The following is a 26,540-nucleotide window of genomic DNA, read 5'->3' on the forward strand; positions in this document are numbered from 1 at the left end:
CTGTATGAAAAGGCTGAGGAAGGATGGAAGAAGGGCCAGGGGAGGAGCACAGTCCAACAGGCAAAAGGCCATAACTGGATAGGAGGAAAGGTAAGAATTGATCGGGGGGAGAGGATGTCTCTGTAAATGCAGAGTTGAAGGAAAGGAGACAGAGGGAAAGGGAAAGAGGGAGACAGACCTAGAGAAAAGGAGAAATAGAGATAGGGAAAGGGAGAGATGATTTGGAGGATGGCCAGACGGAATACAAGGTATTGTTCCTCCAATTGGCAAGTGGTCACTGTCTGGCAGTGCATGAGATTATGAATATACAGTACATGTCGGCGTGGGAATAGGGCGGGAGATTTAATTGGGTTTCAATGGGAGATCCCTGATATTGCAGAGGACAGTCATCAAAATATAAATAGCGTGGTTCACCTTGAGAGATCTGTGCATCCCTAATAGTTTGGTTTTATTACCTCAATTAAGTTTGCAGAATCATAAAAAATAGGAGCAGAAGAAGGCCATTTAGCCCCTTGAGCAGCACCATATGATCATGGCTGACCCTACGACTTCAGTACCCTATTCCTTCTTTCTCTCCATATCCTGTGATCATTTTACGCAAAAAGGCCACATAGAGCCATAGAACATTATGGCACAGAAAACAAACCCTTCTAGTCTGTGACAAACTATTATTCTGCCTAGTCCCACTGGCCTACACCCAGACCATGGCCCTCCATAACCCTCTCATCCATGTACTTGTCAAATTTTCCTTAAACATTAAAATTGAGCCCGCATTCACCAATTCAGCTGGCAGTTTATTCCACACTCCCATCACTTTCTGTGTGAAAAAGTTCCCCCCTAATGTTCCCCCTGAACATTTCCTCTTTCACCCTTAACCCATGTCTTCTGGTTTGTTTCTCACCCAACATCAGTGGAAAAAAACCTACTTCCATTTACTCTATCTATACCCATCATAATTTTTGATACCTCTATCAAAACTCCCTTTTGAATATTGTGCAAAGAAACAAGACCCCTAAAAGCAAAGTGGATAAAGGCATTAACAAAAAAAAACCTGTTGGATTCTCAGTTAAAGGTCACGATGCAGTTAGTGTGTGTTTTTTAGACACCTGATGTCAACCTGGAGAAGCAAATTATGATGAGAACATGGAGAATCACGACTTTAGTAACTAGAATGGACTTGGAAAGCCCTTCCATGATAAGAGAGGAGGTTAATGATATTCTTCAGGTTATGAGAGTTTTCGTAAGGTGAAAAGAGAGAACTCACTTCCACTGGTCACTGAGTTGTCATAAATTTGAGATCTTTATCAGAAGGAGGAATTAGGAGACTTTATGTCAGCCCATCAAAAGCAAAGACGAAGCAGAATCCATAATGCTTTTAGAAGGGGAGATCAACATTTGGACAGGGAAGAAACTAAATGGGGAAAGTACGAGGGAAATGTTTACAGTAAAGCAGGAATATAATGGGCAAGAGCAGCTTCTGATTATCTTTGGTTTGCCATTTAGAGTCATATCGCCCCCACAGGCCCTTTGGCCCAACATCCATGCCAACCAAGTCTTCTGTCAATTTGAATCTTGTTATCATGCCCACCTCTACTCCCTCCTCTGGCAGCTTATTCCATGTTGCGCTGATATGTAATGACACCACTAGGTCACCAGGGGTCATCCCGGTGACCTTGTCTATAAAGGAGTCCAGAGCTACAGTCTCGTCTTCCAGGTTCGTCTTGGAGAAAGACAAGACCTCTTAGTGTCCATATTAGTTTATTAAAGCTGTCTTATACTCGCACCGCTGGTGTGGTTATTGTCAGTACACATGTATCACCACCCTCTATGAGAAAAGAAATTGCCTCTCAGGTCTCTTTTAAATCAGGTCTCTTTTCATTCTTTCCCCGCTCATCTTAAAGCTCTATTATCTGACTTATACGGAGGGTTATCCAACAGGTTGGAAGGAAACTGATGCGAACAAAGGATAATCCATGTGCTTGCTCGGGGAGGGCCAGGTCTAAAGTCAATTTCCCATGTCAATTCAGGTAAGCCTGCCCACAAATGAGGGCACACCTTATGATGGCCTCATTTGGGTAGTAATGAGCTGGCCCCTCCAGGCGACTGCAGCATAAAGCCCAACACATGGAGCAGCTCTCTCTTTTTCCTCCTGAGAATGAACCCTAGGTCCACTCCAGGTTGCAAGCCATGGGCGATGCTGGAGAGTCAATTTTAAGACTATAGAACATGGCTATGGAAAGGGAGGAGGCAGTAGAGGGAGTGTCCACTGAGTCTGTGTGGATGTTAGTCATAAATATGAAGGGAGCTATCACTGTGCTGGAAGTAGTCTATAGGCCCCCAAATAGCCCTTGGGACACCAAGGAGCAGATAAGCAGGCAGATTTTGGATTGGTGCAGGGTTGCAGTTCTGGGTGATTTCAACTTCCCTAATATTGACGGGCGATGTAGAGTCCTTTGTTTTGTTCTCTGCACTTTTCTTGGAGCTGTCTGAGGGCAAAGACCATGTCAGTGGTTCCTCTGTTTGCGCGAAAGCCGCACTGTGATTCTGGGAGAATATTCTCGGCGACACTAGGTATTATTCTATTTAGTAGAATCCTAGCGAAGATTTTGCCTGCAATGGAGAGCAACGTGATTCCCCTGTAGTTTGAGCAGTCTGATTTCTCGCCTTTGTTTTTGTACAGGGTGATGATGGTGGCATCACGAAGATCCTGAGGCAGTTTACCTTGGTCCCAACAAAGCTTGAAAAACTCATGCAGTTTGGCATGCAGAGTTTTGCCGCCAGCCTTCCAGACTTCTGGGGGGATTCCATCCATACCTGCTGCTTTGCCACTTTTCAGTTGTTCGATTGCCTTATATGTCTCATCCAGGGTGGGAACCTCATCCAGCTCTAGCCTTAGGGGCTGTTGAGGGAGCTGGAGCAGGGCGGAATCTTGGACTGAGCGGTTGGCACTGAAAAGAGATTGGAAGTGTTCTGACCATCGGTTGAGGATGGAGATCTTGTCGCTGAGGAGGACTTTGCCGTCTGAGCTGCGCAGCGGGCTTTGGACTTGGGGTGAGGGGCCGTACACAGCCTTTAGAGCCTCGTAGAAACCCCTGAAGTCGCCAATGTCCGCGCTGAGCTGGGTTCGTTTGGCGAGGCTAGTCCACCACTCATTTTGGATCTCCCGGAGTTTGCGCTGAAGATGGCTGCATGCGCGACGGAAGGCTTGTTTCTTCTCTGGACAGGACGGCTTTGTAAGGTGAGCCTGGTGGGCAGCTCGCTTCTTTGCCAGCAGCTCCTGGATTTCCTGGCTGTTTTCGTCAAACCAGTCCTTGTTTTTCCTGGAGGAGAAGCCCAGTACCTCTTCAGTGGATTGCAGAGAACAAAACAAAGGACTCTACATCACCTTTGTTGACCTCACCAAAGCCTTCGACACCGTGAGCAGGAAAGGGCTTTGGCAAATACTAGAGCGCATCGGATGTCCCCCAAAGTTCCTCAACATGATTATCCAACTGCACGAAAACCAACAAGGTCGGGTCAGATACAGAAATGAGCTCTCTGAACCCTTCTCCATTAACAATGGCGTGAAGCAAGGCTGTGTTCTCGCACCAACCCTCTTTTCAATCTTCTTCAGCATGATGCTGAACCAAGCCATGAAAGACCCCAACAATGAAGACGCTGTTTACATCCGGTACCGCACGGATGGCAGTCTCTTCAATCTGAGGCGCCTGCAAGCTCACACCAAGACACAAGAGAAACTTGTCCGTGAACTACTCTTTGCAGATGATGCCGCTTTAGTTGCCCATTCAGAGCCAGCTCTTCAGCGCTTGACGTCCTGCTTTGCGGAAACTGCCAAAATGTTTGGCCTGGAAGTCAGCCTGAAGAAAACTGAGGTCCTCCATCAGCCAGCTCCCCACCATGACTACCAGCCCCCCCACATCTCCATCGGGCACACAAAACTCAAAACGGTCAACCAGTTTACCTATCTCGGCTGCACCATTTCATCAGATGCAAGGATCGACAATGAGATAGACAACAGACTCGCCAAGGCAAATAGCGCCTTTGGAAGACTACACAAAAGAGTCTGGAAAAACAACCAACTGAAAAACCTCACAAAGATAAGCGTATACAGAGCCGTTGTCATACCCATACTCCTGTTCGGCTCCGAATCATGGGTCCTCTACCGGCACCACCTACGGCTCCTAGAACGCTTCCACCAGCGTTGTCTCCGCTCCATCCTCAACATCCATTGGAGCGCTTACACCCCTAACGTCGAAGTACTCGAGATGGCAGAGGTCGACAGCATCGAGTCCACGCTGCTGAAGATCCAGCTGCGCTGGATGGGTCACGTCTCCAGAATGGAGGACCATCGCCTTCCCAAGATCGTGTTATATGGCGAGCTCTCCACTGGCCACCGTGACAGAGGTGCACCAAAGAAAAGGTACAAGGACTGCCTAAAGAAATCTCTTGGTGCCTGCCACATTGACCACCGCCAGTGGGCTGATAACGCCTCAAACCGTGCATCTTGGCGCCTCAAAGTTTGGCGGGCAGCAACCTCCTTTGAAGAAGACCGCAGAGCCCACCTCACTGACAAAAGGCAAAGGAGGAAAAACCCAACACCCGACCCCAACCAACCAATTTTCCCTTGCAACCGCTGCAATCGTGTCTGCCTGTCCCGCATCGGACTTGTCAGCCACAAACGAGCCTGCAGCTGACGTGGACTTTTTACCCCCTCCATAAATCTTCGTCCGCGAAGCCAAGCCAAAGAAAAGAAGAAATATTGACGGGCACTTTCTGACTGCAAGAGGGATAGATGGGGTTGCATTTGTCAGGTGTGTTCAGGAAGGATTCCTGACACAGTATGTGGACCAGCCGACCAGAGGAGAGGGCGGACTGGATCTAATCCTGGGTAAAGAATCTGGTGAGGTGGCGGAGCATTTTGTTGAGAGTGACCACAATTCCCTGAGCTTCAGCATAGCTATGGAAAAGGATAAAAGCCGACAAATGGAGAAAGTTCTCAATTGGCAAAGGGCTAATTAAAATGGGATGAGACAGGAACTAGTGAGAGAAAATTGGAAACAGATGTTCACAGGATAAAGCACAGAACTAATGTGGAGGAAGTTTCGGGACCACTGGTGCAGGGTTCAGGACAGGTTTGTCTCACTGGGACAAGGAAAAAATGGTCGGAAAAGGAAACCGTGGTTGATGAAATAAGTGAGGCAGCTGGTCAAGAGGAAGAAGAAAGCATGTACTGTATTAGATATAGGAAGCAGGAAACAGGAAGGGCTGAGGAAAAGTATATGGTATCCAGGAAGGAGCTTAAGAAAGAACTTAGGAGAGCTTGAAGGGGGCATGGGAAGTGCTTGGCATGTAGGATTAAGGAGAATCCCAAGGCGTTCTATGTGTTTGTGAAGAACAGAAGGATGATGAGAATGAAGGTGGGGGCCGCTAAAGGATAAAGGAGGCAAAGTGTGCCTGGAGGCGGAGGAGGTTGGGGAGGTCCAAAATGAATACTTTGTGTCAGTATTCACAAGAGAAGAGGACCTTGATCAGGGTGAAGTTGGAATAGAACAGGTTTGTGTGCTGTACAGTGTGGAGATTTAGGAAGAGGAAGTGTTGGACCTTCTTAAAAACATTAAGATTGATAAGTCATAGGAACATAGGAAGTAGGAACAGGAGTAGGCCAAAAATGGCCCATCGAGCCTGCTCCGCCATTCAATAAGATCATGGCTGATCTAATTTATGACCTAACTCCACCTACCTGCCTTCTCCCCATATCCCCTAATTCCCTTAAGTCCCCAGGGCCAGTCAGATATACCCCAGGTTGCTGTTGGAAGTGAGGGAACAGATAGCTGGGGCAGTAGCTATGATCTTTGAGTCCTCTTTGGCCACAGGGAAGGTGCCAGAGGATTGGAGAATGGCAAATGTAGTCCCCTTGTTTAAAAAAAGGTAATAGGAGAATCCTGGGAATTATAGACCAGTGAGTCTTATATTAGTCATGTACAGATAGGATCTACTCTGTAGTTTTAAAATACTATTTATATAATGTTCTATATGTGTCTTGGAAAAATTAAAATAAAGTATTCAAAAAAGAAAGGATGGGATCTATGAGTATTTGGAGAGTACAGTCTACTCAGGGATAGTCAGCATAGCTTTGTGAAGGGAAGTTTGTGCCTTATGAACCTAATTGAGTTTTTCAAGGAGGTAACAAAAGAGATTGATGAGGGTAGGGTGGTAGATGTGATCTACATGGATTTTAGCAAGATATTTGACAAGGTCCCCCATGAGAGATTCATTCGGAAAGTCTTGAGGCAAGGGATCCATGGAACTTTGACTGTATGGATAAAAAATTGGCTTGCATGTAGAAAGCAAAGAATAGTAGTGGAAAGAAAGTATTCTGCCTGGAGGTCAATGGGTAGTAGAGTACCACAAGTATATGTTCTGGGACTCTGCTCTTTGTGATTTTTATAAATGACCTGGATGAAGAGGTGGAAGAATAGGTCAGTAAGTTTGCAGATGATACGAAGGTTGGAGAAGTTGGGATGGAGCTGAAGGTTGTCGGAAGTTACAAAACGATATAGACAGGATGCAGAGATGGGCAGAAAAGCGGCAGAAAGAGTTCAATCCAGATACAATAAGTGTGAGGTGATGTATTTTGGAAAGACAAACCAAAAGGCTGAGTACAGGGTTAATGGTCAGTTACTTAAGATGGTGGATTGGCAGAGGGACCTTGGGGTCCAAATCTATACATCCCTTAAGGTTGCCGCACAGGTTGATAGGAGAGTTAAGAAGGCCTATGGGATGCTGGGCTTCATTAATAGGGGTTCATAGGGGGACTGAGTTCAGGAGTAGGGAGGTCATGTTGCAACTCTACAAATTTCTTTTTTTGGAATATTTTATTTTGAGAATTTTCAATCAACATGCAGTCAAAATGAAGAATAATCAAAAAGTAAATCATTACTATCCATGATATTAACAAAATAGTACAAAGATCGATCTGCATCCTGATATTAAAGAAAATGAGAAAAAAGAGCCAACATGTGATTCAAATATTATAAAGAAAAATTACAAAAATACACATTCAATGTCGACTTTGAACCAAAGGGAGAAAAAGAGAATAGAAAGAAGAACAAAGATAAGAGGAACCTCCCACCCGTTTCCCCCCCCCCCACCAAGAAACAAGAAAAAAAAAGATTGGCTTTACCGAAAATAAACCCCACTCCCATCAAAGGACAAATAACCTGACTTATCGAGGGTTCTTGGCGCTGCAAGCACTGGGGTGGGGTGGGGTGGGGGGGAGAGAATAGACAGTAGGGGGGAATCCCCATGTACTTTAGGTATGAATTCCATATTCTTAAAAATACATCATATTTCTATCTCCCAGCGGGCGAAACCTAATTGGGAATCAGATTTCCAAGTACTGCTATGTATTTCCTGGCCATTGCTAAAGTGAGCTTAACAAATTTTAATTGATATTTTAACAGCCTCATTTTAGGTCTTACATCTTCTAAATTCCTCAATAAAAGTAATTCAGGTGCCTGAGGCTATCAAAGTTCAGTAATTCTTTTCCAGGAGATTACCCAAATCTTCCCGGAAAGGCCAAGAAAGAACCTATTTTTTGACTATGTCAAAAACATTGGTCTGATATTTCTGATTTGAATTTATGTAACTTTTATGGACTAAGGTATACCTGATGAAAGAAGTTATATTACACCTGCTGATACCTTACATTAATCATGTTAATCTTGCTGGTCCGACGTAAGTCCGATTTCTTTACCCAAATCTGATTCCCACCTTTGTCTTGATTTATCAAGCCCTTGTTTAGGGGTTCCTGCCTGAAGTAAAGAATACATTTTTGAAATAAATGTTTTTGTCCTCCCCTTTCGAACCAGCATCTCTACTTATTAGTGCTGGACCTAATTTGTTCCTTAAATAAGATCTTAACTGAAGATAGCAGGAAAAAAAATATTTAAAACTCCATATTTATTCCTAATTTGCTCAAATGGCAAAAATTATCCCTGCTCATAACGATCCTCAATATATTTGACCCCTCGCAGGGACAAAGTGTTCAGGATTTTATTATCAATCGTTAAATGGAATTAACATATTTTGAGCCAAGGATGTTTTAAGTTAAAGACCGTCTTATTCTAAATTTGACCATGAATTTTATTCCATATTGTAATTATATGGTTTAAAAGGGGGGTGGGGGGCTTTGGACAATAATTTAGGATGATATTTATATCCAAGATTTTCTGCTATACTCTCTCCAACCTTGTGCAATTCCAAGTTTCCCCATGAAGACTTGTCTCCTCCATCAAAGAGGGAGGTGACAAACTTCAATTGGGTTGCCTAAAATTATTTATTTTAATCCAGGAGCGTTAATCCTCCCAATTCATAATTCCAAGTTAATTTATCAATCGAGTCTCTGGAAGGCTTACCTTTCCACAGAAACTTTCTGATCCATTTATTAAGCTTTTGAAAGAATCTCTGAGATATCAGAACAGACAAACTTTGAAAAAAAATATTGTACTCTAGGCAGTACATTCATTTTAATACAGTTGGCCCTTCCAAAATTATTGGGAGAGTCATCCATTTATTGAGATCATCCTCAATTTTCTGCAGGTTATTATCTACCTTGATACCTAAATATTTAATCCCATTGAGTGGCCATTTAAATAGAGAATTTCTCTTAATTTGTTCAGAATTCCCACCCGTAAGTGGCATAACTTCGCTCTTATCTCAATTGACTTTATAACCCGATATAATCCCTAAATCTTCAAATTTAGATTGCAATTTGCAATGAGTTAACTGGTTCTGCCAGATATAACAGAACATCATCAGCAAATAAATTGATTTCAAGTTCTTCCAGATTGATCCTGAAACCCCTTATGTCTGGATCTAGACGGATGGATTCTGTTAACAGTTCAATAGCCAGGAGGAAAAGAGCTGGAGATAATGGACAACCCTGTCTGCTTGATCTGGACCAGTGGGAAATGTTGATGAAATTTGATCATTAGTTATTACTTTAGCTTTAGGCTCAGAATATAGAGCTCTAACCCAATTAATAAATGTTTGTCCTAGTCCAAATTTTTCCAACACTTTAAATAAAAAGTCCCACTCCAGTATGTCAAAGGCTTTCTCTGCATCTAGAGCCACGGAGACACTCAAGTCATCTCTTGTTTGCACCATATGTATAATACTGAGCAATCTACATGCATTGTCTGTCAATTGTCTCCCCTGCACAAAGCCAGTTTGATCAATGTTTATTAATTTAGGCAAATAAGTTGCCAATCTATTTGCCAAGGCTTTGGCAATAATCTTATAGTCAGTATTCAAAAGTGATAAGACAATGGTTTCAATGGAACCCTATCTTTTTTGAGAATCACCGTAATAACTGCTGTGGAAAAGGACTCCGGGAGAGTGTGGGCCACCACTGCCTGATCTAATACCTCTATAAACCGAGGTATTAATAATCCTTTAAATTCTTTATAAAATTCCGGTGGAAATCCATTCTCTTCCGGGATTTATTAATTTGCAAGGAGGCCAATGCTTCTCCTATCTCAATTTGAGTAAAGTGAGCATTTAACCCCTCCCTTTCTTCTAAATTCAAATTTGGGAATTTCAGTTGTTTCAAGAAACTCTCAATTTTGTACAAATCCCTCACTGATTAACTCTACAAATCTCTGGTGAGGCCACACTTAGAGTATTGTGTTCAGTTCTGGTCACCTCATTACAGGACAGATGTGAAAGCTATGGAGAGGGTGCAGAGGTGATTTACCAAGTTGTTACCTGGATTGGAAAATAAGTCTTATGAGGCGAAGTTAGCCGAGCTGGGACTTTATTCTTTGGAATGTGGAAGGATGAGAGGAGACTTAATAGAGATCTACAAAATTATGAAAGGCATAGGTAAGGTGGACAGCCAGAGCCAGCCAGAAAAGGAATTGTAAACACCAGAGGACATAAAACCATAGAACCCTACTGCACAGAAAACAGGCATTTGGCCCTTCTAGAAACATAGAAGATAGGAGCAGGAGTAGGTCATTCGACCCTTCGAGCCTGCTCCGCCATTCAACGAGAACATGGCTGATCTTAAAGTTCAGTACCCCGTCCCCGCCTTCTCTCCGTAACCTTTAATACCCTTATACTGAAGAAATAGATCTAATTCCCTCTTAAATAGATTTAATGAACCTGCCTCTACTGCCCTCTGTGGCAATGAATTCCACAGATTCACCACCCTCTGGGTCAAGAAATTTCTCCTCATCTCGGTCCTAAATGGTTTGCCTATTATCCTCAAACCATGGCCCCGGGTTCTGGATTTTCCCATCCTTGGAAACATCCCATCTGCATCCATTCTGTCCAGTCCTGCCAGAATTTTATAGGTCTCTATGAGATCCCCTCTCAATCTTCTAAACTCCAGCGAGTACAATCCCAATTTGCGCAATCTTTCCTCATAAGTCATTCCTGCCATTCCAGGTCTCAGCCTGGTGAATCGCCTCTGCACTCCCTCCATTGCAAGAACATCCTTCCTGAGATAAGGTGACCAAAACTGCACACAATACTCCAGGTGGGGTCTCACCAAGGCCCTGTACAGCTGCAGTAAGGTATCCTTGTTCCTAGACTCAAACCCTCTTGATATGAAGGCCAACATACCATTTGCCTTTTTAACCGCCTGCTGTACCTGCATGCTCGCCTTCAGAGACTGATGTACAAGTACCCCTAGGTCTCTCTGCACTTCCCCATCTCTTAATCTATTGCCATTCAAATAGTAATCTGCCCTCCGATTTGTATGACCAAAGTGGATAACCTCACATTTACCCCACTAGTCTGTGACGACCATTGTTCAGCTAATCTAAATAACCTGCTCCCATTCCATAACCCTCTGGACCTCTCCCATCCATGCATCTATCCAATTTATTCTTAAGACTCAAGATCGAGTCCACACCACCACGCGATGGCAGCTCATTCCACACTCCCACCATTCTCTGAGTGAAGAGGTTCCCTCTAATGTTCCCACTAAACCTTTCTCCTTTCATCCTAAAGCCATGTTCTCTTGTATTTATCTTCCCTAATCTAAGTGGAAAGAGACTACTTGCATTTACTCTGTCTATACCCCTCATAATTTTATAAACCTTTATCAAATCTCCCTTTATTCTTCTTCATTCAAAGGAATAAAGTACTAACCTGTTTAATCTTTCCCTGTATCTTAACTCATGAAGACCCAGCAACGTCCTAGTAAATCTTCTCTGCACTCTTTCAATCTTATTGATATCCTTCCTGTAGCTAGGTGACCAGAACTGAACACAATATTCCAAATTTGGTCTCGCCAATGTATATGCATACAAAGTGAAGGGAGAGAAGTTTAAGGGAGATATCAGGGGTAAAACCTTTTTACGCAGAGAGTTGTGGGGACCTGGAATGCCTTGCCAGGGATGATGGTGGAGCCTGAAGCATTAGGTGCATTTACGAGACTCCTAGACAGGCACATGGATGGAAGAAAATTAGAGGGAGGGTTTAGTCCTTTGTTTTAAAGGAATATATGGGTCGGCACACCAGCGAAGACCGAAGGGTCTCTATTGTGCTATAGTGTTGTATGATCTAAGGTGAGTGCCAGTCCAGGGAGGGGGGAGGGGTCTATTGTGATGCACACTGAGAATGGACTGTTGTGCTTTATTCTTGGTATCAGTGTGAATAGATTCTGTAGTTAAGTGAGACGGCATGCCTGGGGGTGGTGGGTACTGTTAGTTTAACTCGCGTTTCACAATGGGGAGGTGCGATTATCAGTGATTCATCAACATTTGAAGCATGTGGATTGAGTGTAGTGTCCCTGTCAATGTGTGTGTGTGTGTGTGTGTGTATGTGTGTGTGTGTGTGTGCGCGCGCGCGCGTGTGTGAGTGTGGGTGCATGCGCGTGTGCGTGCGTGCATGTGTACGTGCGTGTGTGCATGTGTGTGTGCGTGCGTGTGTGTGTGAGTGTGTGTGTGCGCGTGTGTGTGAGTGTGTGTGTATGTGAGTGAGTTTGTTTGTATGTGAGTGTGTGTGTGAGTGTGTGTGTGTGAGTGTGTGTGTGTGTATGTGTGTGAGTGTGTGTGTGTGAGTGTGTGTGAGTGTGTGTGTGTGAGTGTGTATGTGTGTGAGTGTGTGTGTGAGTGTGTATGTGTGTGAGTGTGTGTGTGTGAGTGTGTGTGTGTGCGTGTGTGTGTGAGTGTGTGTGTGAGTGTCTGTTGTGACTTCTCCTGCTTGTAAATAAAGATACTTGTTTGTGAGTAAACTGTGTTCAGGATCAACACTTCTTGGAACCACTGAACTTATTCTCTACAACACAGTTACAAGTAAAGAAAGACTGTATTTCACATTTAATGGGATCTTAGTCAAACAACTGCTCGCACCACTGGGTTCCACAACATCAGAAATATGCTGGAGAAACTCAAAAGGCCATGCAGAGGAAGTATACACCCAAAGGACGGTCACCCTTTACTTCTATGGATGTTGCGTGACCTGCTGAATTTCCCCAGAATGTTTACTTGACCCCAGCATCTGCAACCTTCTTCTTTAACTCGACACCATCAGAATATTCTGATGTCACAGATGCTCTGGAATGCAGTCAGCAAGAAGTAGAGTTATGAAGACAGACCTGAGTAGTTTAATTTTCATTGGATTCCAGATGGAAGTAGATATATTTATGAATGATGAAAGGTTGAGAGAAAGTGGGCTAATTAAAGAAATACAAATGCTGCAGATGCTGGAACCTTGAGCAAACAAAGGATTGCTGGAGGAACTAAGCAAGTCACACAGCATCCATGGGTAGATTTTGAACGTAAAAGTCAATATTTTGTGTCTTGACCCTTTAACAAGACCCTTCCAAAATCCATAGCCACAGGAAGAGAAATAGGCCATTTAGCCCATCGAGTCTGTCCACCATTCAATCATGAGCTGATCAATTTTCCCACTCAGCACCACTGCTCAGCCTTCTCCACATAACCTTTGATGCCCTGGCTAATAAATCTCTGCCTTAAATACATTCCATTGATTTGGCAAAAGAGTCTTGATTCTAGGTTTGTTAATTCGAACCGCGGTCATGATCGCTGATGTTGTAAAGGTGTTGCGCTAACTGCTACTCCAACCGTGCCTCCCCAAGCAAAGATAGAGGGTGAGATGAAAGAAGAATTTTTTTTCTAGCATTTGAGAAGTCCAAGTACTGTCTGAGAGACTTGAGATAAAACATGAAATACATGAGGTTTGGAACTTGGAGCAGAAGGAGTTGTGAATTGGTTTCCATGCTTGGCACCAGTAAAAGAAGCTGAGGCAATATTCAGATTGGATTTTCAGATAAAGCAGGGTTTATGAGGGAATGGAAACAGGTTGGGGAAATGTGTTTAGGACATTTTAAAATTCATTTTGATCTTGTTAGAATCCGATTCTGGCCATTGAGATCTGTGCCACCTAATTACATCCAATTTACCTACAACACGTACGTTTTTGGAGGTGGGAAGAAACGCAGGTTATGGGAAGAACAAATGTACAAACTCCTCAGAGGCAGTGCTGGATTGAAACCAGGGTTGCTCGTGCGTAATGATGGTGCGCTAACCATACCACCTCGCAACTTCTGGCTCATGAGATGAATCAACAGCAATGCGCGGCAAATTATTTGTTTCTACACTATAATCTTTATGAATCGTATTCAAATCAGCAATGCCTTTGAAAGGCAACTCATGAATAGTGAGAGGGAATTTTTCGACACATGATTACTGCTGCTAACACTCAAGCAGATAAATTATTCCAGAAATACTACATGAGAGATGTATTAGAGATGTTTAGTATTCTAAAGTCTACTGCAATCAAGGATTTGATTAATCAATAACCATGTTTTGTTTTGGCATCATAATTTCGTATTTAGGGATCCCAGAAATATAGTTTAATTGGATGGAAATCAAGGAGCCACTTAATGGAATAAAAATGAAGCTTCATGAGTGCAAAATCAGGAAAATAAAGTGGATTTTTTTAGATCAAAATCTATTTTAGAAGCAACATCAGTACGATACTACAATACAATATGAAACAATTGAATGGCAGAACTAGTTCATATTCTGCACAGTGTAACTGCACCTGTGCAAATAGAAGGGTTTTGATTTCGACAAACAATGGAGAGCAGTTTTGTGCCTTTTCCAGGTTTTCTATCGTTCAAAGTTTAATAAAACTGTCAACAATTTTCAACACAGAGCAAGTTAAAATTCTGCTTGCACATACTAATTAAAAAATGATCAGAAATATACTTTTTAAAAAATTTTTTTATTTTTCACACTATAAACCATATTCACCAAGATACATACAGACATTTTTCTTCTTAAATATATACAGTGTCGTTTTCTCCCCCTTTTTCCCCCTCCCTTCCCTCGCTCCCTCACTCCCTTCCCCATTTATTTAAAGTTCAATCTATAAGATACACTAAACCCGTTAAACAATGTTAACACTTAATAAGAATAAACAACAAATTTTACTGAGTCAGTTCTTTTCGTTGTCTTCTCCTTCTGTCATTTTAGGTGGTGGAAGTCCACGGTAGGATTTCTCTATTGTGTTTCATGTATGGCTCCCATATTTGTTCGAATATTGTAATGTTATTTCTTAAATTATATGTTATTTTTTCTAATGGAATGCATTTATTCATTTCTATATACCATTGTTGTATTCTCAAGTTGTCTTCTAATTTCCAGGTTGACATAATACATTTTTTTGCTAAAGCTAGGGCTATCCTAACAAATCTTTTTTGTGCACCATCCAAATCGAGTCCAAATTCTTTGTTTTTTATGTTACTTAGGAGGAAGATCTCAGGGTTTTTTGGTATATTGCTTTTTGTGATTTTATTTAGTATCTGGTTTAGATCTTCCCAAAATTTTTCCACTTTCTCACATGTCCAAATTGCATGAACTGTTGTTCCCGTTTCCTTTTTACAGCGAAAACATCTGTCTGATACTGTTGGGTCCCATTTATTTAACTTTTGAGGTGTGATGTATAGCCTGTGTATCCAGTTATATTGTATCATGCGTAACCTCGTGTTTATTGTATTTCTCATAGTTCCGGAGCGTAGCTTCTCCCATGTTTCATTCTTTATCTTTATGTTTAGATCTTGTTCCCATTTTTGTTTAGGTTTACCCTTTGTTTCCTCATTCTCCTTTTCTTGCAGTTTGATGTACATGGTTGTTACAAATTTTTTAATTATCATTGTGTCTGTAATTACATATTCAAAATTGTCTCCTTCTGGTAACCTCAGACTGCTTCCCAATTTGTCCTTCAAGTAGGTTTTCAGTTGGCAGTATGCAAACATTGTATCGTGATTTATATTATATTTATCCTTCATTTGTTCAAAGGATAATAATTTATTTCCCAAAAAACAATTTTCTATTCTTTTGATCCCTTTTCTCTCCCATTCTCTAAAGGAAAAGTTATCTATTGTAAAAGGGATTAGCTGATTTTGCATCAATATTAGTTTTGGTAGTTGGTAATTTGTTTTATTCCTTTCTACATGAATCTTCTTCCAAATGTTGAGCAGATGATGCAATACCGGTGAATTCCTACATTGTACCAATTTTTCATCCCATTTACATAATATATGTTCAAGTATCTTCTCCCCTATTTTATCTAGTTCTAATCTGGTCCAATCTGGTTTTTCCCTTGTTTGATAAAAATCTGATAGGTATCTTAATTGTGCGGCTCTATAATAATTTTTAAAGTTTGGTAGTTGTAAGCCTCCTTGTTTGTACCATTCTGTTAATTTATCTAGTGCTATCCTCGGTTTCCCCCCTTTCCATAAAAATTTCCTTATTATTTTCTTTAACTCCTTGAAGAATTTCTCTGTTAGGCGTATTGGTAATGACTGAAATAGGTATTGTATCCTTGGGAAAATGTTCATTTTAATACAGTTTATTCTTCCTATCAGTGTTAGTGGTAAGTCTTTCCAATGCTCTAAGTCGTCTTGTAATTTTTTCATTAATGGATGGTAATTGAGTTTATATAGATGGCCGAGGTTTTTATTTAGTTGTACACCTAGGTATCGCATTGCTTGCGTTTGCCATCTAAATGGCGATTCTTTCTTAAACTTTGAGAAATCCGCATTATTCATTGTCATTGCTTCACTTTTATTTGCGTTGATCTTGTACCCTGACACTTCTCCAATATTCCTTCAATTTCCTATGTAATTCTTTTATTGGTATTTCTGGTTCTGTTAAGTATATTATAACGTCATCTGCAAATAGACTGATTTTATATTCCTTCTCTTTTATTTTTATCCCTTTTATTTTATTTTCTGTTCTTATCAGTTCTGCTAGTGGTTCTATAGCTAACGCGAACAGTGAGGGAGATAGTGGACATCCCTGCCTTGTTGATCTGCTTAAGTTAAATTATTTTGATATATATCCATTTACTGTCACTTTCGCCAATGGCACCTTATATAATACTTTAATCCAATTAATATATTTCTCTGGTAGGCTGAATTTTTGTAGTACTTTGAATAAATAATTCCATTCTACTCTGTCAAAGGCCTTCTCTGCGTCTAAAGCAACCGCTACTGTTGGAGTTTTATTTCCTTCTAGTGCATGAATTAAGTTAATTAATTTACAGATATTGTCTGTTGTTCGTCTTTTTTAAATAAATCCAGTTTGGTCTAGATTTACTATTTTTGGTACATAGTCGGCCAATCTGTTTGCTAATAGTTTAGCTATTATCTTATAATCTGTGTTAAGTAAAGATATTGGTCTATATGACGCTGGTGCGAGTGGATCTTTCACTTGCTTTGGTATTACTGTAATTATTGCTGTTTTGCATGAATCTGGTAAGCTTTGTGTTTTATCAATCTGGTTGATTACTTCCAGGAGGGGAGGAATTAATAAGTCTTTAAATGTTTTATAGAATTCTATTGGGAATCCATCCTCTCCTGGTGTTTTATTGTTCGGTAGTTTTTTTTAATATCTCCTGTAATTCTTCTATTTCAAATGGTTTTATTAATTTATTTTGCTCCTCTGTAATTTCGGTAGTTCAATTTTAGTTAGAAATTCATCTATTTTGTCTTCTTTCCCTCCGTTTTCAGTTTGATATAGTTGCTCGTAGAATTCCCTGAAGTTTTCATTGATCTCCGTTGGATTATATGTAATTTGTTTGTCCTTTTTCCTTAATGCCAATACCATTCTTTTAGTTTTTTCTGTCTTAAGCTGCCACGCTAGAATTTTGTGCGATTTTTCTCCTAGCTCATAATATTTCTGTTTTGTCTTCATTATGTTCTTCTCCACCTTATATGTTTGTAGTGTTTCATATTTTATTTTTTTATCTGCCAATTCTCTTCTTTTAGTTGTATCTTCCTTTATTGCTAATTATTTTTCAATATTTGTTATTTCCCTTTCCAACTTTTCTGTTTCCCGATTGTAGTCCTTCTTCATCTTAGTTACATAACTTATTATTTGCCCTCTGATGAACGCTTTCATTGCGTCCCATAGTATAAACTTATCTTTCACTGATTCCATATTTATTTCAAAGTACATTTTAATTTGTCGTTCAATTAATTCTCTAAAATCCTGTCTTTTAAGTAGCATGGAGTTTAATCTTCATCTATATATTCTTGGTGGAATGTCCTCTAGCTCTATTGAGTGGTCCGATAATAGTCTAGCTTTATATTCCGTTTTCCTAACTCTCCCTTGAATGTGGGCTGATAACAGGAATAGGTCTATCCTTGAGTATGTTTTATGTCTACCCGAATAATATGAATATTCCTTTTCCTTTGGGTGTTGTTTCCTCCATATATCCAAAAGTTGCATTTCTTGCATCGATTTAATTATAAATTTGGTTACTTTGTTCTTTCTGTTGGTTTTTTTCCCAGTTTTATCCATGCTTGACTCCAAATTAAGGTTAAAATCCCCTCCTATTAGTATGTTCCCTTGCATATCTGCTATCTTCGAAAAGATATCTGGCATAAATTTTTGATCTTCTTCATTAGGTGATTATATAAATTGAGTAAAATCCAAAATTCTGATATATCTGACATTTTATCATTACATATCTCCCTGCTGGATCTATTATTTCCTCTTCTATTTTTATTGATTAATATAGCTACTCCTCTGGCTTTTGAATTATACGACGCTGCTGTTACATGTCCTACCCAATCTCTCTTTAATTTCTTGTGCTCCACTTCAGTTAGATGTGTTTCTTGTACGAATGCTATATCAATTTTTTCTTTTTTCAGTAAATTTAACAGTTTCATCCTTTTGATTTGGTTATGTATCCCATTAATATTTAAAGTCATATAGTTCAACATAGCCATTTCATACTTTGTTTATCTTTCCTTTCCGTTTCCTCATCACCACCTTCCCTTCTTATCCATTTCTGCTTTCTTTCTTTGAACACATTATAAGACAACATTTCTAAAACATAGAATATTTCCACTATTCTCATATCTAAAATTCCTTTAACCCCAATAGTCCCTCCCCTTTCTGAGTTGCCCTTTGTCCCTTGTCGGGCAACCACATCTCCCCTCTCCATTTGGATTTGCGAATCCGCTCGCAAGTGTCAACTGATTTCGCAGTGACTGTAATTCTTCCCCACCCAGCACCCCCCCAGAAAAGATTTTAATCTTCATATATAACAAAGGTCACTATCTTAATTCCCTCCTTACTTCCTTTCTTCCCTTTCTTTCCCTTCTTATTTCTTACCTGTACTCTATACTCTATTTTTTATATATATACATACACACATATACATATATATATATATATATATATAGTTTGTTGTCATTTTTGTTCTTGTTACATCTCTTCATCTCTCTGTCTGTTTTGTAGTTGTTCTGCAAATTTTTGTGCTTCTTCCGGATCCGAGAATAGTCTGTTTTGCTGCCCCGGAATAACTATTTTAAGTACTGCTGGGTATTTTAACATAAATTTATAACCTTTTTTCCATTGGGCCGTTTTTGCTGCATTAAACTCCTTCCTCTTCTTCAGGAGTTCAAAAGTTATATCTGGATAGAAAAAATTTTTTTGACCCTTGTATTCCAGTGGTTTTTTTGTCTTCTCTTATTTTCTTCATTGCCTTCTCCAATATATTTTCTCTTGTTGTATATCTTAGGAATTTTACTAGAATGGATCTTGGATTTTGTTGTGGTTGTGGTTTAGGGGCTAATGTTCTGTGTGCCCTTTCTATTTCCATTTCTTCCTGTAATTCTGGTCTTCCTAGACCCTGGGGATCCATTCTTTTATAAATTCTTTCATATTTTTGCCTTCTTCATCTTCCTTAAGGCCCACTATCTTTATGTTGTTTCTTCTATTATAATTTTCCATTATATCTATCTTCTGAGCTAACAGCTCTTGTGTCTCTTTAACTTTTTTTATCAGATTCTTCTAATTTCTTTTTTAAGTCATCTACTTCCATTTCTATGGCTGTTTCTCGTTCTTCCACCTTGTCTACTCTTTTCCCTACATCTGTCATGATCATCTCTAATCTATTCACTTTTTCTTCTGTACTTTTTATTCTTCTTTTTATTTCACTGAATTCTTGTGACTGCCATTCTTTTACTGTTTCCATATATTCTTTAAAAAAAAATCCATGTACTTGCCCTTCCCTTCATCTTCCATTTCTCTGTGTTCTTCCTCCTCTTTTTCTGAGTCCACTCCAGGATCTGTGTCCTTTACCACTGTCTCTTCTGGTTTTCTTGTTGGGTTGTTTGTTTTATTTTGTTGGGTATTTTTGGTCTTCTTATTTTTATTAGAAGTGTCTTGATGTTGGTCTTCTTCCTCTGGGTTGGTCATCTGTTGTTTCTTTGATTTCTTATTTTTATTCTCTTCCTTCTTGTTCTCGTTATTTTCTATGTTTTCCTCTTGCTGTTGTGTTGTAGTTGCCTGTTTCAGCTGTGGAGATCTACTCCTCAGCTGGTCCCCCCTCCAGTCAGTGTTATTTTTGTCTTGCGCATGCGCGGTTGCGCACTTTTGTTTGTCTCCGTGAGCCATTTTTGTAGTCCCGAGTTTGGGGCTTCGACTGACCTCAGGGAGCGGGCTTCTCTCTCCACGGCGGGCCTCCTCGTACTGGTAAGGCCTTCACCTTCTTCTTCCGACGTCTTTCCTTCTTTTCTTCCCGTTGTTTTTGGTTTTTCTTTCTTCGCTGCCATTTTCTCCACACTTTTACTTTCACTTTGTTTTGGTTTTTATGTTTGTGCTTTTTCTCTATCTTTTTTAACTTTTCTGGAGAGGGCTGGAGTTCCCCTACCGGCCACTATTCCATCACGTGACTCCTCCCATCAGAAATATACTTTAAGAAAAGAAACTTTTTATTTCTGCTGTGTTAATTTCTTTGTTGTTTTTTTTTTATTTATTACATACGCTTTGTAGAGGGCACTGAGGCGATTTTACTAGGATGTTGCCTGGATTGGAGAACATGCCTTATGAAGTAAGGTTGATGGTGCTAGGGCTTTTTATCGTTGGAACGATGAAGAATTAAGGTGATTTAACGGAGGTATATAAGCTTATAAGGGACACAGATAGTACCCTTTTCCCCAGGGGAGAGGAGCAAATATTGAGGTGAGAGGAGGAGAGTTTAGGAGATTCAAGTCAAGTTTATTGTCACCTGATTGTACAAGTGCAATCCGACGAAAGTGTTCTCCGGTCCCCGGTGCAACCACGCAGACACAAAACCAGACATAATTCACATACAGACAAACAATACATATGCAAGGCAAGTATTTCAGCTATACAAATAAATAAATAAATATTGCTTCATGAATATGAGTCTCTGAAGAGAACAGAGGCAAGCTTTTTTTTTTACACAGAGAGTTGGTGGGTACCTGGAATATATTGCTGTGTGGAAGCAAGGGTCTGCCTAGTGGAGATTGATAATATTAATTGATGCCTACATGTGCCTTGCTGCTTTGTAAAAGAATGCGGAGGGTTGGAAATATTTAGAGAGAGAGGGGCCCCATGACTTGTGTTGCTGAGCAACGCCAGCCCCAGTCAGTAAGTTCCCATCAGCCTGGAGTTTCCCCAGATCAGGTCACATTCAAGAACAATGCCTGAGGAAAGGGGAATCTGGTTATGTGATTGGTCCACATGCTGATGCAATTTGCAGATGAATGATGTGCAGTTTAATGCTGATAGGGTAATGCTTGTCACATGAGAGAAGACTTTTTTGATTAGTTAAGTCAGATTGTAATAGGGTAAACAAACAGATGTAATTGCATGTTCAGGGAGCTCCTGGATCCACTACAGAGGTTGATGGACCTCCCACCAAACTTGTGTGCAAATCAAGGAGTACCGGTCTAAGTCCTCTACTCCTTGGTGAAGAATAGAGGATGACCCTGAACCTGAACGAAGGTGCCCGAAAAGCGACCATCCTCAGCTGGTACAATAGAGACATCAAAAGCCTGCATCATATCCTTGGCTTTTCAAGTTGATCCTTTCTCTCAGGGCGGCATGGTTAGCATAGCGGTTAGCACAATATTTTACAGCGCCAAGGTTCGGGAGTTCAAATCCCGCGCTGTCTGTAAGGAGTTTGCATGTACCCCCCCTTCAAAATGTTCGACGAGAACAGGTAAGAGGTGAAGGATAGTAGTAAGAAAGGGCCTTTCTTCTCAAAATCTACTCCAAGAGTAGATCAATGCCTGGGTCCTGATCACATGTCTCCTTGGACATTATGAAGAAGTTTCAGGAGGCCTTGGCAGTGATGTTTGCATTGTTGTTAAGCGTGGGTGAGGTGTTGGGAGGCTGGAGGGTGGTTAAAGCCTTCATTTTAAATAAAAGCTGTAAGGACAAGCCAGGGAATTACAGGCTAGCTGCTGAGTTTAACTTCAGTGGAGGGTAAGTTACTTAGGGGTTGGTGGGGGAATTGCTTTAATTTAAATAAAAAAAAACTCGAGATACAGCATAGGAACAGGGTCATTCAGCCCACAAGTCCGTGCCACCCAATTGAGCTTTAATTCTCGGTATGTTTTGAAGGGTGTAAGGAAACCAGGGCCCCCGGGGAAAACCCACGCAGACATGGGGAGAATGTACAAACTCCTTACAGACAGCGTGAGATTTGAACCCCGGTCCTGATTGCTGGCACTGTAACGTGCTGCCCTCTGAAATCTGTAAACAATGTTTCGTAGAGATATCTCAAACCCCCTCCTTAAGTGAACTGCTATACCATTCTATATTGCTTCAAGGATTCACTTGATTTTAACTATTATTGACAAATGTCTCCTCTTTCTTGAACAGTTCTTTAATGACTCTGGTCAACCAGAATTCCCAAATCTTCCCAATCTTGCGCTTAATTCTAGAAGGAACATGCTTTCCCTGAACATCTGGGGTTGCACAGTTACCGTAGCGATTAGCCAACACTGTTACAGGGCCAGTGACTGGGACCGGGTTTCGAATCCCGCTCAGTCTATAATGAGTTTGTACATTTTCCACGTCTGCGTAGGTTTTCTCCGGGGGCTCCCGTTTCCTCCCACCCTTCAAAACGTACTGGGGGTTGTAGGTCAATTGGGCGGCACGGGGTCGTGGGCCGATAGGGCCTGTTATCTTGCTGCGTGTCTAAATTCAAAATTTAATTTAAATTTTCTATCTCTTGAAAACCTCTATCTTGCCAGATGCCCTTGACCTGCAAATAGCTTCTCCCAATCAATCTTTGCAAGTTCCTGTCAGAAGCCCTGAGAGCCAAACCATTACAGTAGTTATATGATTTCACAGTTATATCTGGGTCACACTATGTCAACCCTGGGAAGCTGAAAGCATAGTAATGAAGGTATCATTTATTGCCATATACAGATGCAAGGCAAATCTTACTTGTTGCAGCTTCCTGGCTACATATAATGCATTAATTTACACCACATCCTGGACATACGATCTTCTCCCCCCTCTCATTGGGAGCAGGTGTAAATGTGATACCTGGCTTAAATATTGTTTCTTCCTCTCAGCCATCAGGCTCCTGAATGAACCTCACAACCAGCGCTACTATTGCTGCCCTTGCTTATTACGAACTGATCGTTTCCTTTCATTGTACTCTATCCACTGTAACAGTGTCCTTGTTCTACTCTATGCAGTTGTATGAATGTTAGAGTTAACCTGTTAAACTGCTTGCAAAAGAACCTTTCTCACTGCACAAGGTATAGCACATAGAAGGGCATAGGAACAGGCCCTTTTGCTCATGATGTATGCACTGAACATGATGTTCAAATCAAACAAAAAACCCCATTATACAAAAAAGTCTGCAGACGCTGGGGTCGGGTGCAATGCACAAACGTGCTGGAGAAACTCAGCAGGTCGCGCAGCCTCCACAGGAAGTGAAGGGTGACCAATGTCCTGTTAGAGTTGCACTTGGTCCTCTTCCCCCTTCTCAGTTTTCTGTATCCAGCTATGACTTCTTACCTGTTAGGGAGTGCTCATCTCTCTGCCCCTTCCTCCTTCCGCTCTTCTCCTCCTCCCCCCATCTTTTTATTCAGGCATTTGCCTGGTTTTACTTATACCTGACGAAGGGCCCAAGCCTTTACTTCCTATGGATGCTGTGTGATCGGTTGAGTTTCTGCAGCACATTTGTGTTTTGCTTGCATGTGCTACATATACACTGTACCTTACAAATGCATGTGTCTATCTAGAAGCCTCTAGATCAGCCATTCTCAATTTGGCTATAGCCCCCTTAGGATTCTGCTCAAAGTTTATGGGTCCCCTTCCCTGTGAAGCAGTCATTTACATGGTTTCCTCTGTACTTTACCCCTACCGACTACATAAAAATCATGAAAATTATTTTATGATTTCACTCCTTAACCCTCCCCCATATGCATTGTGGCTCCCAGAGGGGTCCCATGGCCCCTGTTATGAACAGCTGCTCTAGATATTTGCTTCCACACTAACCCCATTTTGAGCACCTGCCACATTCTTTACTTCATTGAGCATCAAACACAACTTTGTGCACGTTATACAGATGTACACTGTGCTCCTGCTTTCTATTTTTAACAGAAAAACTAACTTATAGATACCCAAGTGTTCAAATACACCCTCAGATACATGCCCGGATAACCCACCCCCTGACCACCTTGGCATCTTTGCTGACAGGATCATCGACATATTACCGATTGTACAGGTACAGCCGTCTCACAGTTGGTCTTTTACACCAAAAGCACTCGTAACTCAAAGAAATAAAAAGCCCGTAAAGGGTTGCCGTTTATGGATACATTTTCCGGCGGACCCTCTTAATGTGTGTTTGATTTTCTCCAGTTTAATAAAGAAACTGATATCCTTAATCCATTGTGTCAGACTTCCAGTGTAACAAGATTAGACGCTTGGCTAATAGGGATGTAAATGCTTTCGGTGTCTTTCTGCAGGGAGTTTAGGGAGTTGTCAAGATTCCAAATATTGCAGCCAATGGGCAGGGATGTAAATCGACTTTAAATATTTTGGATAGTGTGCGGAAGGCTCCACTCCAGAACCCCTGTATTTTGGGGTACTGATAAAATATGTGACTTAGGTACCAAAGGAAGCCATTACATCTATTGCCTTTGTCCTCTATTTCAGGACAAGTGGCTGACAGTCTGGTTTTAGAAAAATGGACCTTCGCACCTTGAGCACAGGAGGTGGTGGAACAACTTCTCTCAAAGGCCTCTTCCCACAGTTTCTCCTCAATTTCCATTTCCAATTCTTGCTCCCGGTCTGTCTTTATTTTGGAAAGTGAATGGCTCTTAATTGACAGAATAGAGCTATAAATTTTTGAAATTGTCTCCTCCCACATTCTGGATAAAACACATCTCCTTTAAGCTCCACCCTCTCAACTTGAACACAAGTTTGTGATATTTTAAATCTGGGAAAAATATCATGTATAATATGACCAAACTAAAAGTCTAATCAACACATAAGACAAGACCATTCGGGCATCTTACACTTTGAGTCACATTCTCCCCAAACTTCCCAGCCCCTCTGGTGTTTATATTGAAGCTATTTGAACTGCAGACGTACCTGTGATGGGTGGAGGTAAGGCTCTGGGGAAGCCAAGTTGGTCTGCACGGAAACACTTTTCTCCAGCAGCACCTGGGGAAAGCCGAGCTTTTCGAATGTGTTCCTTTTCCAGTCTTTGTTCTCCTGCTGAGCCAGCGCTTCATCCTCACTGAAGGCTCGGACCACAGGGCCAGGCATGGGCAGGGGCAGGGCCCCGTCACTCTCGTAGCCCGACACTTCTTTCTGCGAGTCCCAGCTGCTGCGTTGCTTGACGTGATGGATCTGCTGTGCCTCCCGGGCCAGCCTGGCCTGGGCCATGTGCACGTCGGAGTAGCCCCGCGGCATCTCTGGCTCACCGACCTTGCCCTCGGCCTGGCTCACCTGGGGCTTCTCGAAGGGCGAGCGCCTCTCCTCCGGAAGGAGGCGCTCGGACACCGGGCTGATCTCCCCACAGCTCTCCCCTGCCACGCCGCAACTGTCCTGCGTCAGCGAAGGCTTCCTGCTTTTCCTTTTCCTCGTGCTCGGCGAATAACCTATTGAAGACAGCGAATCATGTTGGCTGGACCATGACATTGAGTCCTCATGGATCAGCTGACTGCCTTGCTGACTGAGCCTGGCTTCAGACTCTTCCAGACCGTTGTAGTCAGTCGACCTCGACTCCGAACGGTGAAAGTCTCTCACCAATGAAGGGCTGTGCTGCAATGAGTAGGAAATAGTGGATGTTGCACTTGGTGAATACCGATGTTTTGTGCTTGACTTAAATTTTGGGCTGGAGCCAGACTGTTCAACATACACCAGTTGCTTCACGAGTTCTTTGCCTGCTGGACTGTATTCTAAGCTCATGGACTTCTCTGAGCATTTCTGCTTTGTTAACACAAGGTGCTGATAAGGAGAATTTTGGCTCTGTTTGGGTGAATGGAGCATTGGGTGCGGCTTCCGAACTGGGGACTTCTGGGGTGAGGCTACTTTGTAGCTTATTCCCTCGCACTGCACCTCCATGGGCGGTTCATCATAAATAGGAGCCTGGTATTCAACGGGGGGCTCTTCGTAAAGAGGAGGCTCATAGCCGTAACGAGGAGACGGGGGCTGGGATTCAAAGGAGTACTTTCTGTGCTGGTAGTGGATCGGCGAGTGATAGGGCTCCCCTCTCGCGAGCACTGGGGAGCAACCGCCAATGTGCTCTGCCCTCCTGAGGTAAGGGGAGGGCTTGCGCTCTGTGAAGAAAACCTGGTTGTCACTGTCCGATGCGAAGCTATGAGCATGAGGCAGCTGGTGCCCTGAAGGCCTCCGCGGCCGTGTTCCTGGCTGGATCTCAGCGTTCCCGTTACCCTGATGCAACAAATAGCTTGGCTCCCGGTCCGTAACTTTGATCAACATGCGTTCCTTGGTGCCTGTCATCCATCGGTGAGGTGATGTTCTGCGCAAAGAGAACAAAAGAGGGGTTAACACCAGAGGGAAGCATAAGTACCGCAACAATATTACAGCGTCAGCAACTGGGGATCTTACTGTCTGTAAGAAGTTGTATGTTCTCCCCATGTCTGTTTGGGTTTCCTCCAGGTGATCCAGTTTCCTCCCACACTTCAAAACGTACATGCGCTTGGAGGTTAATTGACGTATTTGGGCGGCACGGGCTCA

At 41.9% G+C, this 26,540-nt stretch overlaps 1 protein-coding gene across 4 annotated transcripts in view; it reads right to left on the reverse strand.

Moving 5' to 3' along the window:
• The window catches only part of arhgap39 (Rho GTPase activating protein 39), a 579,720-nt gene that overhangs the window by 198,368 nt on the left and 354,812 nt on the right, over positions 1-26,540 (reverse strand). For all 4 annotated transcript variants that reach the window (XM_069914962.1, XM_069914964.1, XM_069914963.1 and 1 more), the window contains one exon: positions 24,927-26,322. In XM_069914962.1, coding sequence (XP_069771063.1) covers positions 24,927-26,322 — 1,396 coding nt within the window. The remainder of the gene's footprint in view (positions 1-24,926; positions 26,323-26,540) is intronic.

The sequence above is a fragment of the Narcine bancroftii genome, chromosome 1 (genome assembly GCF_036971445.1).
Source record: "Narcine bancroftii isolate sNarBan1 chromosome 1, sNarBan1.hap1, whole genome shotgun sequence".
In the NCBI taxonomy this organism is placed as follows: Eukaryota; Metazoa; Chordata; class Chondrichthyes; order Torpediniformes; family Narcinidae; genus Narcine; species Narcine bancroftii.